Genomic DNA, 18620 nt, shown 5'->3' with positions numbered 1-18620 from the left:
TCCCTTATTTTCTGTTTTAAAAGCAATTCACGCACCCTACTTCGAGTCAACATGCGCTCATACGATCTCGCTTGTTTCATAAACTTTTTCTTCACACAATTTGACAATCAATTCACTTACTTGTTGGGCCAGAACCAACTTGTCAACGATGTATGCACCACCTGTGCGCTTGCATTGAGGAGAAAACTTAATTCTAACAATTTTTAAAATTCATAACTTAATTATGCTATTGTCTCTGCTAGAATGTCTCACTATTTATTGAATACTTTCTTACTATCTATCGCTGCAGCTACTGTTTTCGACTATTTATAACGTTCAAAAAAATATTTTTTATTACGAAAATTTTTCAACAGGATATTTTTCTGACCTAGTTAGGTATGTGGTCGACCTTCAATCATGGTATTTTACCATCCTGGCAGGGTCGCCATTTTCTCACATTCTGCGTGGTGTCTGTTTTTTCTATATCGTGTCTCCCTACCACTTTCGCGCAACGACGCTCTGAGCATATTTTTTAGGGAATTGATTAGTTTGAACCTGGGACCTGTTGTTGGTAAGGAGACGCCAGACCACACATGACATGTAGAATTCAGAAGAGTTCAGTGAGACTAGCGATGATATAACCAAATACTTAATGATTTCAGCGTCAGCTCCGCTGCACTCCCTGTAAAAGAATCTTAATAATAACTAAATTTAGTGGAAGGGGTTCAAAGCTTTCCTATTTTTAGTTAGCTGGTAAAAAATAACGTCGAAAAAGCAGTTAAGTTTACCATTGGAAATTTTGTTCTACTCACAAAACATCGTTTATAAATTGCACTATTGATAGAAGGAAATGTAAAAACCAAATGCGTTCAACAAAAATGTGAGCGAATATTCCCTGAATGGGTTTCCAAGTTCTACAATGGATCGAAGGATGACCTATGCCATATCACATCTATAATCTAGGTTTAAATTAAGTTTCACAAGAGAAAAAACTATCAAAATGGTCTACAGTGACCCTCAATTATCTTTAATTACTTATCTAACTTGTCGTAAATTACAGTGGCTGATGTGGCTTCCCAATAACTTTATAACAGAAAAATCATCGCGTTTCAGATTTTTACTTCAAGTGGCAAATGTGAACACCATGAGCTTTAATTGACGATCGACACTAGTATTACGCAAAAAGGGGGTGTAACAGATGAGACTTCTGCAGTTCTGAGTGAAGCTTTATGCGCTGTTATGCGGCATCGCGTGCGTTCATTACCTTGTCAGTGTTCGTCAGGGGGCGGCGGGCAGCACAGCTCTGCTCACCTCGCCGTCTCGGAAGCAACTCTCTCTAACTTCTCCTTACTACAATTTACCGAAGTTGGTTTTTAAAAAAAAAAATCTGGCTGTGTTTTCATCTTACCAGTCAGGGTCTCAATGTTAACCTTAAGCTCCGCCTACGAAAATTCTGTCTATCCAATGAGAAACGTTATGCTTTTCGTGGTGGGGCAATGTTTTTAAAGTTTGCAACGTAACAAAATGGTTCAAATGGCTCTGAGCACTATGGGACTTAACATCTTAGGTCATCAGCCCCCTAGAACTTAAAACTACTTAAACCTAACTAACCTAAGGACATGACACACATCCATGCCTGAGGCAGGATTCGAACCTGCGACCGTAGCAGTCCTGCGGTTCCGGACTGCAGTGCCTAGAACCGCACGGCCACCGCGGCCGGCACAACGTAACAGAGACGCGAAAAAGTCTCACGCTAAAACTTGCAGCTGGTGTGGTCCTTTAGTGTTATCGTAAGATCTGTACTGTTCTTCTGGAGGGCTCTAGCTTTTAACATGGGCTGGGGGGTGGTCCAGACGTAACAGCGACGCGAAAAAGTCTCACACTAAAACTTGCGGGTGGTGTGGTCCTAGCGGTTAGCTGGCGACGTGGGTGTCCGTCCGTCCCTTATCGTAGGGCCTTCCAGCTTAACACGGTTCTGCTCTCGGCTTCTGTTCTCGTTTCTCCCCTCGGAACTGCGTCTGTCTCACGGTGGGAAGGTATGACATGCATTTAGGCATTCTTGTGTTAGTCTGTGGTATTCCATTTGCTCACTCGTTATTCGTATTACTTTGGTTAATTTAATGTCACGATTTATTCGGAGCTATGTGACATACTACTGGATTTGCTTATAATGTCAGGGTTTTCATGGAAGGTGTTGGATTTGCCTGACACCTTACACACCCAGTCATCACGAGGCAGGGAAATCCCTGACCCCGCCGGGATTCGAACCCGGGACACCGTGCGCGGGAAGCGAAAATGCTACCGCAAAACCACGAGCTGCGGACATAGTTCCTACTACTACTGAGTGAGATAGAGCACTTGTTGGCACACTAGACACTCATTCGGTAGGGGTGGGTCACGAACCATTTCATGGACACTCATGTTTACTTTTCCTGAGTCGCCACTATAACACTTAATGTGAATTCTGGGATGATTTCTTTAACCCTTTAACTGCTTTGGATGTATTAACGCGCGCGCCTTTGTACCTGTCCGTGTGTGCTCTGAACGTGTCTACGCGCGCCACAGTCCTTCTACCTGGTACTCTCAACTGCGCATTGACACGTTCAGAGTACGAGGTAGAAGGATTGGTGGCGGGCGTACAGACGTTCAGAACACACAGGAACAGGTACAAAAAGCGCGCGCGTTAACACATCCAGAGCAGTTAAAGGGTTAATAAGGCCATAGAAAGAGATCATCCTCCTCCACTCACCATTGTGCTGCGCCGCTAATGATCTCGTTGTCAGTGGCACCGAAGTCAAATGGTTCAAATGGCTCTGAGCACTATGGGACTGAACATCTGTGGTCATCAACTACTTAAACCTAACTAACCTAAGGACATCACACACATCCATGCCCGAGGCAGGATTCGAAACTGCGACCGTAGCGGTCACGCGGTTCCAGACTGAAGCGCCTAGAACCGCTCGGCCACACCGTCCGGCGGCACCTAAGTCCTCCCGTCACAGTTCTTCTCTTTACCTTTGATCTACAAGTACTACCGTATATCTTGCATGAGCAATTAACTTTTGTAAAACATTGAAGTGTCAGAATTACTTATAACATGCTAATGTTGTGTAAAATTATACACTAAAAACTTACGTTTGGGATATGATTTTAGTTGCAAAATGAAGAAATACCGTGAAAGCTAGTTAATGAGATGGTAACTGCTTGACAACTCAATCTTAAAGAGTAAATTTTTGAAGTAAACTTTTAAGAGGGGCGTTCAATAAGTAATGCAACACATTTTTTGTTGGCCAATTTCGCGTGAGAAAATGCGGGGACTGCCGTGGGGACGTCGTGGATTATTTCCGCTTCACCCCCTGTAGGCCGGCCGAAGTGACCGCGCGGTTCTGGGCGCTGCAGTTTGGAACCGCGAGACCGCTACGGTCGTAGGTTCGAATCCTGCCTCGGGCATGGATGTGTGTGATGTCCTTAGGTTAGTTAGGTTTAAGTAGTTCTAAGTTCTAGGGGCTAATGACCTCAGAAGTTGAGTCCCATAGTGCTCAGAGCCATTTGAACCATTTTGAAACCCCTGTAGATTCATGAAGTCCTGATAGCCGGCGGCGCTATACCTAGCCTTCAAAATGGTGCCTGTAACAGAGGTGTGTTCCAAGCAGATAGCTGTCACTAAATTTCTTTTGGCGCAATATCAAAGAGCATCGCAGTATTCATGGGCGCTTAGAGGATGTCTACCGAGACCTTACAGTGAACAAAAGCACGGTGAGTCATTGGGCGAGGCGTCTGTCATCATAGCAACAAGGTCGCGGAAACCTTTCGATGTCCCGCGTGCCGGCCGGCCGCAAACAGCTGTGACTCCTGTAATGTTGGAACGTCCGGGCACTCTCATTCCAAGTGATCGACGTATCGCAATCAAATACCTCGCTGCTCAAATGGACGTCTCTTTTGGTAGTGCTGACACACTCGTCCACCAGTTCAGGTACTCGAAGATGTGTGCCAGCTGGGTTCCTCGCCACCTAATAGAACGGTTCTAGGCGCTACAGTCTGGAACCGCGAGACCGCTACGGTCGGAGGTTCGAATCCTACCTCGGCATGGATGTGTGTCATGTCCTTAGGTTAATTAGGTTTAAGTAGTTCTAAGTTGTAGGGGACTGATGACCTGAGCAGTTAACTCCCATAGTGCTCAGAGCCATTTTTGAACCTAATAGAAGACCATGGAGAGCATGGAAGAACTATCTCTGTGGAATTGCTTGTGCCTTACGAGGCTGATCGAGACAATTTTTTGTCGATCGTCGTCACAGGCGATAAAACAGGGCTCATCAGTCCGAACCGGAAACAAAGCGACTATCCATAGAATTGCTCCACATCATCTCTCCTCTGAAGTGGAATTTCCAGCCCTATGCTCATTCGGAACGGCAAGGCGACGATCTCCTGGGACTCTGAAGGAGTTATCTGTTTGATGTCCTCACTAATGGTGCAACGATCAACTAAGTCTTAACTCTGAAGTATATTGCGCTACCCTAAACAAATTTGAAGAAACGACTTCAAAATATTTGTCGCCACAAAAAATGCAAACGAACTTCTCCTTCTCCGTGACAACACAAAGCTTCTCACAAATCTTCGCACCCGAGAAGAGCACACAAAACTTTATTGGACTGTTCTTCCTCATCCTCCCTACAACCTGGGTCTAGCACGCTCCGACTTCCATCTGTTTCTCGCAATGAAGGATGCACTCCGCGGCAAACAGTACGTGCATGATGGGGACATTATTGATGTAGCAAGACGTCAGGCAGTAGAGTAGTACCACGCGAGAGTTCCGGCCCTCCCACTAAGGCGACGTAAGGTCTTCGCATTGAACGGAGATTGCGCTGAAAAATAGGGTTTTGAAGCCAAAAGAGCGGGAAATAACATGATGTATTGGAGTCATGGATAAAACCAACCTAAAACTAAACTTAATTCCTCCCGCACGGGTCATGAAGGCCCAAAGGTACCGACTGGCCGCCGTGTCATCCTCAGCACACAGGCGTCACTGGATGCGGAGATGGAGGGGCATGTCGTCAGCACACCACTCTCCCGGTCGTATGTCAGTTTCCGATACCGGAGCCGCTACTTCTCAATCAAGTAGCTCCTCACTTTGCCTCACAAGGGCTGAGTGCACCCCGCTTGCCAACAGCGCTCGGCAGACCGGATGGTCACCCATCCAAAAAAAATGGTTCAAATGGCTCTGAGCACTATGGGACTTAACATCTATGGTCATCAGTCCCCTAGAACTTAGAACTACTTAAACCTAACTAATCTAAGGACATCACACAACACCCAGCTATCACGAGGCAGAGAAAATCCCTGACCCCGCCGGGAATCGAACCCAGGAACCCGGGGTTACCCATCCAAGAGCTAGCCCAGCCCGACAGCGCTTAACTTCTGTGATCTGACGGCAACCGGCGTTACCACTGCGGCAAGGCCGTTGGCGTAAAACCAACCTGCTTTCAGGGGAAAAAAATGTGTTTTATAACTTACTGAACGTCCCTCGTATAATCGGTGGTACGAGAAAAGGGAAGGAGAAGAGACGAGACGAGATGTCACTGAAAATTCCTGTGTTGATTTACTCACAAACCAGAATTTCCCTATCCGCATAGGATGGCAGCAATCGAGCTTGTACATTTTTTTTATTGATTTTGGCCATCTTAAACTAGTACGAGGGGACTTCAAACAGTGAGTCCCAAATGTCGTCCCACATTAGGCTCATCGCGTAACAAGAGCGATGCATCGTAGGTGAGAGTACATTTTCTGCATTTCATGTAGACACAGAGCATCACAGTCTGATAGTGAAACGGCACAGCATCTGGAAAAGCGCTCCGAAGTTGCACACAGACTCACCGTGAAATTCTGGCAGTATATAGAGCAAACGCAGTGTCGCGTCTAGGCATAGTGAAATGGTGTCAACAGTCTGACCAACGCAGCACAGGCGTGGGGATTGCTATTCGGAAAGGAAGGCCCTCGTCATCGGCAACAGACGTCAGTGTCGAGGCAATCGAGGAAAATATTCGCAGCAATCGCAGAGTTTTGGGAAAAAATGGAGTACTTTCGTAGAGCGGCTCTCAAATGGATGAAGGCGTGAATTTCTGTCGTCGAGGAATAAAGCGATTGGTAGAACATTTTTACAGTTTTTAAATGAAACCATTCCAATTTTTACTGAAAACTTTAATTATTGCGATTGAAACTTCGACATATGGTCATTTTCAAGCATTGTGGTATATTGTAACCCACTCAGTAATATCGTACAAAGCTGTGATATGCTGTATAAGAGCAGTTGCATGTTTTGTTGTGAATTTATCTGCTCTTCCGTAGGACAGCTCATCTCCTTGTATCTTTAACCATGCCTACTACGTGAAATTTAAACTTAAGTGTTTAATATCATTATTTCACCAGCTTTCTAACGTGTTTGGTACAAGGAAAGCAGATAAATTCACAACACAACATGAAACTTTTCTTAGATGGCATATCGCACATTTATATCACTGAGTGCTTTAAAACATCCCACAATGTTTGAAAATGACAACTTGTTGAAAATGCAGTCGCAATAAATAACAGCCAAAAGCGGAAAGTTTTCATTTAAAAATTTAGCGAACGCAAAATCCCCACGACTGGCGAAGTTTTACAGAAGCTCTAAATTTAGTGCGAAATGCTTGTAATAGTGTCTACAACGAAATTCTGTCTAAAGATCTTGCAGAAAACGTTTAGATATTGTGTCAAATGTAAAGTACACCAGTGGTCAGACGCAATCAATACTTTGACAACGTTATAACAATGGTGATCTTATTGAAGACAGCGCCACTAAGCCGCCCCGTCGGAAGTTAGAATTCTCCCTCGGGTATGGGTGTATGTGTTGTCCTTAGCGTAATTTAGTTTAAGTTGGATTAAGTAGTGTGTAAGCCTAGGGACCGATGACCTCAGAAGTTTGGTCCCATAGTCCTTACCACAACTTTCCAAAATTTGACACTAAGCACAGTCCCATATTTTTTATTGAAGACAGCGCCACTAAGCCGCCCCGTCGGAAGTTAGAATTCTCCCTCGGGTATGGGTGTATGTGTTGTCCTTAGCGTAATTTAGTTTAAGTTGGATTAAGTAGTGTGTAAGCCTAGGGACCGATGACCTCAGAAGTTTGGTCCCATAGTCCTTACCACAACTTTCCAAAATTTGACACTAAGCACAGTCACTAAACACGGTTTTCCGGAATGCCTTCACGAAAGAACACGAAATAAATCTTCCAGAATACTAATAAAGAAAAACTGCCAACATAAGTAACTTAGAAGTCTTTGGCATTGCGAGTTAGCTTAAAACACTTAAAACTGGCAAGGCCTCCGCTAGAGACTGTACGCCAGTCATGCTCCTTTCAGGATAAGCTGATACAGTAGCTCCATATCTAGCAATCATATACAACATAAAAATGGAAAGCTGCACAAGTCACACCAATATACAAGAAAGAAAACAGGAGGAATCCGCTAAATTACACACTCATATCAGTAACGTCGATTTGTTGCAGGATTCTGGAACGAATATTGTGTTCGGACATTACGAATTACCTCGAAGAAAAGAATTAATTGTCAAATAGATGCCGGCCGGAGTGGCCGAGCGGTTAAAGGCGCTACAGTCTGGAACCGCACGACCGCTACGGTCGCAGGTTCGAATACTGCCTCGGGCATGGATGTGTGTGATGTCTTTAGGTTAGTTAGGTTTAAGTAATTCTAAGTTCTAGGGGACTTATGACCACAGCAGTTGAGTCCCATAGTGCTCAGAGCCATTTGAACCATTTTTTGTCAAATAGATAACTCGGATACACGAAATATCGTTCTTGTGAAACACAACTAGTTGTGTATTTTCACGAAGTAGTGTGTGCTATCGAGAGGAGGCGTCAAATTGGTCCCATATTTTTAGATTTCCAGAAGGCTTTTGACACCATTTCTCACAAGCGACTTCTGATCAAATTGCATGGCTATGGAGTATTGTCTCAGCTGTGTGAATATTCGTGATTTTCTATCAGATAGGTCACAGTTCAGAATAACTGACGGAAAGTCATCGACTAAAACAGAAGTAATATTTGGCGGTTCCCCAGGGGAATTTTATAGGCCCTCTGTTGTTTCTGATCTATATGAGCGACTTAGGAGAGAACCTGAGCAGCCGTCTTGGGTTGTTTGAAGATGATGCTGTCATTTACCATCATATAAAATCATCAGATATTGGAAACGAATTGCAAAATGATTTAGACAAGATATGTGTATGGTGCACAAAGTGGTAATTCTTCTAAATAATGAAGTGTTCAGTCATCCATATGCGGACTAAAAGTTATCAGCTGAATTTCAACTACATGATAAATCACATGAATATACATGTGTAAACTCAACTAAATACTTAAGAATTACAGTTACGAATAATTTATATTGGACCTATCACATAATAATGTTGTGATGAAATCAAACCAAAGACAGCGATTTATTGGCAGAAGACTTAGAAAACGTAATAGGTCAAAGATGCTGCTTACGCCACCCTTGTCCGCCCCCCTCTTCACACGAAATCACCAACTAGCTCGTCAGAATGTGAAAATATTTTGCTGGTGTCCACCTACATAGGGAGAAATGATCATGATAATGAAATGATAGAAGTCGGAGTTCGCACGGGAAGATTCAAGTTTTCGTTTTTCCAACGCTCGGGAAACGAGAGTGGAACAGTAGAGAAGTAGCTTAAAGATAGTTCGATGAACCCTCTGCCAGGTCTTAATTGTGAATTGCAGAGTAGTCATGTAGATGTAGAAGACCGTGAACCCGCTTACCAAACTTCTGTTCCGATCGTTGTTCATAGGGACGTGATGGCTATGTTGAAAAATGGTTTTACATATGTGTCACTTTGAAGTGTAGTGCAGCATTCAGTGAAAGTTAAATGGCCTACCGTAAATATATATAGCTTACTTTGTGCAGTCTCCTCGTATATCTTTAGCTGTAAGAAGTTTCACTATTTTCGTGAACTCATTTTAGATCAGTATTGCTGAAATCAGAAACAAATGGCACTGCTTTATATGTATTCTAGCGTTTATTCAGCTGCACAGAGTCGGCTGCCGCCTAATTTCTTTTTATTTCTTTTGCGGTCGCGGGTCTGTAAGGATTAGAAATTTTTTATTTGTGTTATATGTGAATTAAACATAATAACATTTCCTTTCTTCTTTTTAAACAGTTTTATTTGTTGGTTAATGGTGCAAGCCGTCTGCGCTCTAAAGCTGACTTGCATTATAGGATCCCTGACTTTATTGCAGGTTACGAGGTGTGTCAGGATCTGTGCTGGTAAACGGCAAGCCACGGAATCTACAGAGCTTCCGTCGCGTCTCCTGTTACGTCATGCAGGAGGACATCCTGCAGCCGAATCTCAAGCTAATCGAGGCAATGATGGTTGCAGCCAGACTCAAACTGGACCCAGACCTGACCGAGCACCAGAGGAGGGCTGTCGTAAGTTCCCATTCGCCACTTTCTTCTCTTCTCTCTCTCTCGTAGCCTGAGTCACTCGTTATCCCTAAACCCCTCATTTATGTCTCTCTTTACTATACTCCTTATTTTCGAATGAGTTGCATTGTAGGCTTATTAGATGTGCTAGTAAATTATCTGCAGCATTGCTACCTGAAGAGTATGTGTGTGCAACAATTAAAATGTAAATACAAATTTGTATCATCGTCTGAGTAGTTTAGTACACTTGTGTGCAAAACACAAGGACTAAAGTAAATTTCGAGTGATGAGTCACTGCCAAGTAGCATAGCTCTATGAAACTAGATCCACACATACAGGGTGAAAAGTATTTAAACCGACAAACTCTGGGAGGTTGTAGGGGATATCAAAACAAATATTTTTCCCTAATGTCATTTTTTCCTATGAGGAGTATTTAAACAAGTAAAGGGAGATTTCTTTGGCGGCAAATTAATTAAACCAACAAACACTTTTCCATTTTTTTATGACCAAGAGGCCGGCCGGTGTGGCCATGCGGTTAAAGGCGCTTCAGTCTGGAACCGCGTGACCGCTACGGTCGCAGGTTCGAATCCTGCCTCGGGCATGGATGTGTGTGATGTCCTTAGGTTAGTTAGGTTTAATTAGTTCTAAGTTCTAGGCGACTGATGACCTCAGAAGTTAAGTCGCATAGTGCTCAGAACCATTGTTATGACCAAGAGACAACAACTAGGTAGCAGATACGGCCCAATTAAACAGTCTCCACAAACACCGACCCACACATTAACGAAGAACCGCACTTGATAAGCGCTAGTAACTGTGGCATGTGGGTTATCCTCACTCCAAACATGCGAATTGTGCATGTTTAAGACTCCATCACGCCCGAACGTTACTTCATCGGTAAACAACACGGAAGATGGAAATCTAGGATGCATTTCACACTGTTCCAGGTACCACTGCTAAAACTGTGCTCTGGGTGGATAATCAACTGGTTCCAGGTTGTGGACACGCTGTAAGTGAAATGGACTGTTCTTACAGTCGTCTGATTCGTCCCCATGTGACGTGCAGTTGCACTAGTGCTGATTGAAGGATCCCGCTCCACATGCTCCAAGACAGCTTCCTCAACTTGCAGCGTTCTTACCAAGCGACGGCATCCCTGTCCAGGTAATCAGCTAAATGACCTAGTCTCACGCAGGCGTTGGTACACAGCATCAAATGTCGTATGGTGCGGGACACGGCGATTAGGATATTGTTGTTGATAAACCCACTGTGCAGCTCGTCCGTTGTGGTGCGCTATGTAGTACACACCAACCATATCAGTGTACTCACTCCAGGTGTATCGCTCCACTAGTAAACAGAGACAATGCACTACTACACTGGTGGACAGCAGTTGCCTACAACTGAAGATCGTAATACGGCCTCTATCAACTGAAGAGCGTAATACGGCCTCCAACGGTTTAAATAATCCTCGTAGGAAAAAATGACATTAGGGAAAAATATTTGTTCTGATGTCCCCTACAACCTCCCAGAGTTTGTCGGTTTAAATACTTTTCACCCTGTAGAAACAATAGCTACGGTATAGTGTAGAAGGTAACTACGCATTGAGACGAACAGAAACGAGACTTTTATTCGACGATAGTAGTTAGACTGAGGTCACCGCGAATTATGATGGTCCACTGGAAATTACAATGGGCGGTTCATGGTATATGGTTGTAACGCGTCCTCTTATATTATTATTTTCTGCTATTGTTATTGTTAGAAAAGTCTTTATTCAGTCGGTCGTCGAAATATTGAAATAAAAGTTATTGTGGATGTCGCGTTATAAATACTTCGCGTGAAGCGCTGTTGCGACACAGGCAAAGATCAATTGTGTAAACTAAGCCACTGAATGTTACAAATAATGTTATTAAAGAATACGGCTGACTGACTACATCAAATAAGAGGTTACGTACATTTGCGAATGAGTGGCCAGAAAAAAAGCGTTAATACCGTGTAGGAAATGAGTCTTAAATATATTTACGCTTGTACACCCTCAAATGTATGAGAACATACGAACGGGATAGAGGCACGTATATTTTGAGTGTAACCACCCCCGTGGCCTGGATAAAAAGAATTACAGTTAAATGCATTTATTCAACTTAGAACGTAAATGCGTGGACTTCGGAATTAAATGAAAAGCAAGACTGCAGGTTCTGAATGTCGCGGCAAATATGTTGAAATTGACGGTAGCGGCCACGAAAGGAAAAAGATGAACACATTCACGTACCTCTAGTGTTGACCAGCGTCGCCGTGAAGATCGTCGCCTCCATCTAAATTCTCTGCATAAAATTAAATTAATAGTAATAATTTTCCATAATTTCAGGAGTTGGGACCAATGGTATCACAAAAGACGAAATCGCTCTGCTTCAAAATCACTTTCATTATTTAACGCAATTTTATCAGTAAGAAATGGCATAACACGTCTTAACGCTAGGACAGGATAACAGCGAAAGGTAACTTATTCTAAAACTAGTAAACGAAGAGCGTAAAGCTTCTCTTGTTCAGCAAATGCTGTACGCATTAATCTCTGGTAGTTGAACTAGTGTCTATATATTCATTAAAAATTTATATAATTCCTTTACATGGTGTATGATCACCATGGTCAGCAATGCATGTTCTGCAATGCGCTCCCATGCTGGCCACAAGGTTGGTAAGGAATACTTGGGTAGCATGTTCCATGCCTCTACCATCGAGGTTGACATCTACTGGTCATTGGTTTATCAAGACGTGCAGCAATACGTCTCCCTAATGCATCCCACGTGTGCTCGATGGTATTTAAGCCGGGTGGAATTGGCAGGCCAGCCCTGTCACCAAATATCCCCCGTTCCAAGTGCTCTCAACGTGTCACGCATCGTCATCCATAAAAATGAAGTCAGAGCCGAGTACACCCCTGAAAAGACGCACGTTTGGAAGGCGTACAGTGTCACAATAACGCTGACCTGTGAGTGTCTCGTCTTCAAAGATTTGTGATGTTGGCCGAGAGCATAAGCACCGGACCGGTGATCACTGGGATCACATACTCTTCTTGGATGAGAGCAGATTCAGTTTGCGTAGTGATTCTGGGCGTAATCTCACATGGTGAGAAGTAATAACACGTAATCCACACGAGAACATTGTGGAACATGATCGATTTTGTGGTCCAGATCTTATGTGTCTGGGGAGGCATAATGTTGCATGGACGTACTGACTTCCAAAGCCTTGAACACGATGCAATCATCAGTCAAAGCTATTGTGACACTGTGCTCCTTCTCTGAGTGCGTCTTTTCAGGGGTGCATTCAGCACTAAGTTCACTTTCGTGGATGACGGACGGAGCAAGGAGGACATCAAAAAAGAAGATTAGCATTGGCAAAAAGGGCATTCCTGGCCAAGAGAAGTCTACTAATATCATATATCGGCCTTAATTTGAGGAAGAAATTTCTGAGAACGTACGTCTGGAGTACCGTACTGTATGATACTGAAACATGGACTGTGGGAAAACCGGAACAGAAGAGAATCGAAGCATTTGAGATGTGGTACTGCAGACAAATGAATATTATGTGGACTTATAAGGTGAGGAATGAGAAGGTTCTGCGCAGAATCGGAGGGGAAAGGAATATATGGAAAACACTGATTAGCAGAAGTGGCAGGAGGATAGGACCTGTTAAGACATGAATGAATGACTTACATGGTGCTACAGGGAGCTGAAGAGGGCAAAAACTGTACAGAAAGACAGAGATTGGAGTACATCCAGCAAATAATTGAGAACGTAGGTTGCAAGTATTACTCTGAGAAGTTGGCACAGGAGAGGAATTCGTGGCGGGTCGCATCAAACCAGTCAGAAGACTGACGAATCCCCCCCTCAAAAACAAACTGCCATTCCAGCAACAGTAAGCACTCCGTCTTCAGGCCACAAGTGGCCCTTCGGGACCATCCGACCGCTGTGTCATTCTCAGCTGAGGTTGCGGATAGGAGGGGTGTGTGGTCAGCACGCCGCTCTCTCAGTCGTTATGATGGTTTTCTGTGACCGGAGCCGCTACTATTCGGTCGAGTAGCTCCTCAATTGGCATCACGAGGCTGAATGCACCCCGAAAAATGGCAACAGCACATGGCGGCCCGGATGGTCACCCATCCAAGTGCCGACCACGCCCGACAGCGCTTAACTTCGGTAATCTCACGGGAACCGGTGTATCCACTGCGGCAAGCCCGTTGCCCGCAGCAACCGTAACCGATCTAACAAATCCGCCAGATACTTGTTGCCTTATATAGGCGTTGCCCACAGCAGCGCCGTTTTCTGCCTGTTCACATATCTCTGTATTTGAATACGCATGCCTATACTAGTTTCTTTGGCACTTCAGTGTGCCGTCGTCGATACAGACGTTAAATAGGGTAGGTGATAAATTGCATCGTTGTCTCACTCCTTTGCTTGTTGGGACTATGTATGTCACTTCTCCATCTAGAACCTCCACAAATAATGCATTTTCGTTCATTATCTAACTTACAGATGTCATATGTAAGACGTACCCTATATACTTCATTGTTCCCTGAGTTTCCTCTTCAAACACTATCAAAGGCTTCCGGGAATCTACACTCCTGGAAATGGAAAAAAGAACACATTGACACCGGTGTGTCAGACCCACCATACTTGCCCCGGACACTGCGAGAGGGCTGTACAAGCAATGATCACACGCACGGCACAGCGGACACACCAGGAACCGCGGTGTTGGCCGTCGAATGGCGCTAGCTGCGCAGCATTTGTGCACCGCCGCCGTCAATGTCAGCCAGTTTGCCGTGGCATACGGAGCTCCATCGCAGTCTTTAACACTGGTAGCATGCCGCGACAGCGTGGACGTGAACCGTATGTGCAGTTGATGGACTTTGAGCGAGGGCGTATAGTGGGCATGCGGGAGGCCGGGTGGACGTACCGCCGAATTGCTCAACACGTGGGGCGTGAGGTCTCCACAGTACATCGATGTTGTCGCCAGTGGTCGGCGGAAGGTGCACGTGCCCGTCGACCAGGGACCGGACCGCAGCGACGCACGGATGCACGCCAAGACCGTAGGATCCTACGCAGTGCCGTAGGGGACCGCACCGCCACTTCCCAGCAAATTAGGGACACTGTTGCTCCTGGGGTATCGGCGAGGACCATTCGCAACCGTCTCCATGAAGCTGGGCTACGGCCCCGCACACCGTTAGGCCGTCTTCCGCTCACGCCCCAACATCGTGCAGCCCGCCTCCAGTGGTGTCGCGACAGGCGTGAATGGAGGGACGAATGGAGACGTGTCGTCTTCAGCGATGAGAGTCGCTTCTGCTTTGGTGCCAATGATGGTCGTATGCGTGTTTGGCGCCGTGCAGGTGAGCGCCACAATCAGGACTGCATACGACCGAGGCACACAGGGCCAACACCCGGCATCATGGTGTGGGGAGCGATCTCCTACACTGGCCGTACACCACTGGTGATCGTCGAGGGGACACTGAATAGTGCACGGTACATCCAAACCGTCATCGAACCCATCGTTCTACCATTCCTAGACCGGCAAGGGAACTTGCTGTTCCAACAGGACAATGCACGTCCGCATGTATCCCGTGCCACCCAACGTGCTCTAGAAGGTGTAAGTCAACTACCCTGGCCAGCAAGATCTCCGGATCTGTCCCCCATTGAGCATGTTTGGGACTGGATGAAGCGTCGTCTCACGCGGTCTGCACGTCCAGCACGAACGCTGGTCCAACTGAGGCTCCAGGTGGAAATGGCATGGCAAGCCGTTCCACAGGACTATATCCAGCATCTCTACGATCGTCTCCATGGGAGAATAGCAGCCTGCATTGCTGCGAAAGGTGGATATACACTGTACTAGTGCCGACATTGTGCATGCTCTGTTGCCTGTGTCTCTGTGCCTGTGGTTCTGTCAGTGTGATCATGTGATGTATCTGACCCCAGGAATGTGTCAATAAAGTTTCCCCTTCCTGGGACAATGAATTCACGGTGTTCTTATTTCAATTTCCAGGAGTGTATAATCGTTAACTTTTTTGTTTCACTGCTGTTTTCCAGTAATCTTTTAAGTAGAACTAGCTCAGAAGTTGGAACGTTCTTTCCTAAAACCTATTTGATAAGCAGATGAATAGCTCTTGCTTTTAGTTTGGTATTGTCATCCCGTTTTTAACTTTCTCAAGTAGTCCTATTTTTGTGGGTTCAGTGGAAACAATTTTGGCATCTGTGTTGTAGCCTACGCTAATATTAGGCCTACTTTCGCTTTCTTCCAGTTTTGTGGGATTTTCTTTTGCGTTTAATTTATAAAAAGAATATTTATATGCTTGCTACGGAAAATATCCGCATCAATAAATTAGTTGTTTATTAGTTGTTTGACATCTATACCTATGTGTGCAGGTTTGACCGAAAAGTTAAATGAAAGTCATAAGTCACTTCGTCAACAATATTTAAAAGGATGTAATAGGAGAAGTCATACCATAGATTCCAAGTACAGAGAATTTGGAAGCATACTGTAGCGGATTGCAAAAAGGACACTTTGTTATCTCAGGACAACGAAGTTCACTGGAACAGTGAGAACCGTCAGAGGTTCACCTGTTACCGTCGTTAGCATCTCTGGAATGTGGACGACTGCTCGCAGACGATAAGACGATAGACGTCATACCCTCATCCGAGAACGTACGCGTCAGAGGCCTGGTCTTTCGTCATATTACAAAAGGCGAAATATGTTCCACTAGTTTCTTTGACTTTCGGTTAACTGTTTCGGTGATAAAACAGAAAGCTACTAGAAGTCTAATCGAATTTAGTTCTTACAAAAGATAGCTCATCGAGTACTTCACACATTATTTACATGATAGGAAGCTACAGACAATACAAAACTGCATACAATTGTATAAACTATGGCAGTCCTGAGAAACAGGTCACCGCACATGTCTCCAGCTCGTATCGATACTGCCAGATTACATGGACGTCACACTCTTGTGATGCCCACAGCCACCTTTTCCTGCCACGTATATGCACACGCTTACACATTACACTCTGTCGGAAAGTAAAGTTCAAAGATTACATGAAATGCGAAGAGTCTCTTTACATATCAGTATACAGGAAAGAAAGAAAGCTGACTGGAGCTTACTGATACCTGTGCATGAAAAATGTGTGTTCGCATACCAATATGATAGGGAAATTTGTTTCCACGCTCCGATGCAGTAATATGTTTGACATCAGAAAGTGCATGTTGGTTTGTCTCAGTATGCAGTCAATGTATCTTTCTCATGATTTGAAGTATCATTTGACTATGGTTCTTGGAGTAGAGTAGCAATAAACAAATTTCGATTTTTGTCAAAAAGTTGCATCTCCAGTGGGGCAAAGCTTTTAACTAGTTCATAGTGACTATGGAACTGAAAGTAAAGAAGGTGATTACATTTTTTAAAAAAGTTCTCTAAAGCCTGTTCCGTGTCCATCTGTATCGTCACAGGCGTTTGTGTGTTTCACATTTTCAGTTCCGTTTCCTCCTGGTTTACTTTGGCAGTGTCCGCAGCTCGTGGTCGTGCGGTAGCGTTCTCGCTTCCCACGTCCGGGTTCCCGGGTTCGATTCCCGGCGGGGTCAGGGATTTTCTGTGCCTCGTGATGACTGGGTGTTGTGTGATGTCCTTAGGTTAGTTAGGTTTAAGTAGTTCTAAGTTCTAGGGGACTGATGACCATAGATGTTAAGTCCCACAGTGCTCAAGCCATTTGAACCATTTTTACTTTGGAAGCTTATTCGTACTTGAAAATTCCGACTCATCTAAACGTCATGCCGATGACATCGTCATAACACACTGTGCTACTCTTTAAAGAGACGAGGGGAAACATTTTCTACGGCCAGAATTGTCTCTGCTTTTAGAACGATCTGCGGTGTTCCTAGTCGATGATGGTGAATGCAGGATTGGTTTCTTGGAAAAAGACAGAGCCATATTCCTTCCCCACACTTTTCCAATCCGAGCTCGTGATCAGGCCCTATTGACCACTTCGTCAATGGAATGTCTAACTCTAATTTTCCTTCCTTCCCTCCTGCATCCATTTCTGCGGATAATTTAAGAATTTCACATATTAGTAATTTCTCTGAACAATAAGGATCAGATGACTATGTACTGTATAAAACAATTTTTTTATTGAATCACTTTGGTGTGTGAGTTTATTACATACAACAGCAGAATCCACAGACGGGTAGGCTATCTAGCATTCAGTTTCAATGAAAGGATGAGAGCAATGTGTGACTTCGAGTGGTACATGATTGAAGTCGGCGACGGATTCATTTTGTCCACAAGAAGGATCTTGCTGGAGTCCCACGGGACATGGTCAACTGTCAGAGATGTAGTCTGATCGTCCTTACTAATTAAACTCTGTGACTGCCAAACAGTTCAACCTAATCGTCAGTTATACTAGTCATTACTGGTTGATATAATACCGAGGTAAAGGCGCCAGAGAGGCAGTTCTGACGTTCCGCTTGATAATGGAAGAAAGACTGAAGAAAAATGAAGACGCACTCATATCATTTATCGACCTATAAAAAGAGTTCGTCAGTGTAAAATGGTGCAAGACGTTTTAAATGCTGAGAAAAATTGTAGTAAGCCATAGGGAAATAAGGATAATTGTTACAGAGTGGAAGCGTTGGAAAAATATGTCTGGAAAGGTCGTGCACTCGTGGTTTGGGAAGGGGCAGACAGGTGAGTAGTGTTAGGAGGGTGGGGGGGGGGGGGGTGGAAGGGCTCGGTTGCTACTTGAACTAGGAACATGGAGTAATTTTTTTTTTTTTTTAGCCGGGATTAGCGGCCATTTTCATAGCCATTCGAACATCTGTCTTACTATAGCGTTGTTACAGTATATTAAGCATAGTTTGAACGACAAACAGGAGCTGGCGTCAGGCAAATTGTGCGAATCGATTAATTCCTTTCGCAAAAGATTTCAATTGTGGTTCATGCTCAGCTATTGGCACCATCTGTATGTGGACCATTCGCAATTTACATACAAAAACGTGTAAAAAACACATGTTTCTGGGTGTTTCTATTCTTTTAACTTGTCCGAATCGGTTCAGACTTTGCACGTAGGTAACCAATTGGATAAAATCAATACGAAATTTTTTATCCACTAATCCTGTGAAACCTGATGCACTTGATCTTTTTGG

General features: G+C 44.4%; 1 protein-coding gene and 1 pseudogene across 1 annotated transcript in view; one reads left to right on the top strand and one right to left on the bottom strand.

Annotated features, from left to right (window-relative positions):
- The window catches only part of LOC124803005 (ATP-binding cassette subfamily G member 4-like), a 410627-nt gene that overhangs the window by 304503 nt on the left and 87504 nt on the right, over positions 1 to 18620 (top strand). The window contains exon 4 of the mRNA XM_047264112.1: positions 9278 to 9467. Within this exon, the coding sequence (XP_047120068.1) occupies positions 9278 to 9467 (190 nt within the window). The remainder of the gene's footprint in view (positions 1 to 9277; positions 9468 to 18620) is intronic.
- On the bottom strand, positions 13568 to 13685 carry LOC124803634 (annotated as a pseudogene).

This window comes from Schistocerca piceifrons, chromosome 6, assembly GCF_021461385.2.
Source record: "Schistocerca piceifrons isolate TAMUIC-IGC-003096 chromosome 6, iqSchPice1.1, whole genome shotgun sequence".
Classification (NCBI taxonomy): Eukaryota; Metazoa; Arthropoda; class Insecta; order Orthoptera; family Acrididae; genus Schistocerca; species Schistocerca piceifrons.
Note: the sequence above shows the minus strand (reverse complement) of the source record. Positions and strands in the feature narration are given on the sequence as shown.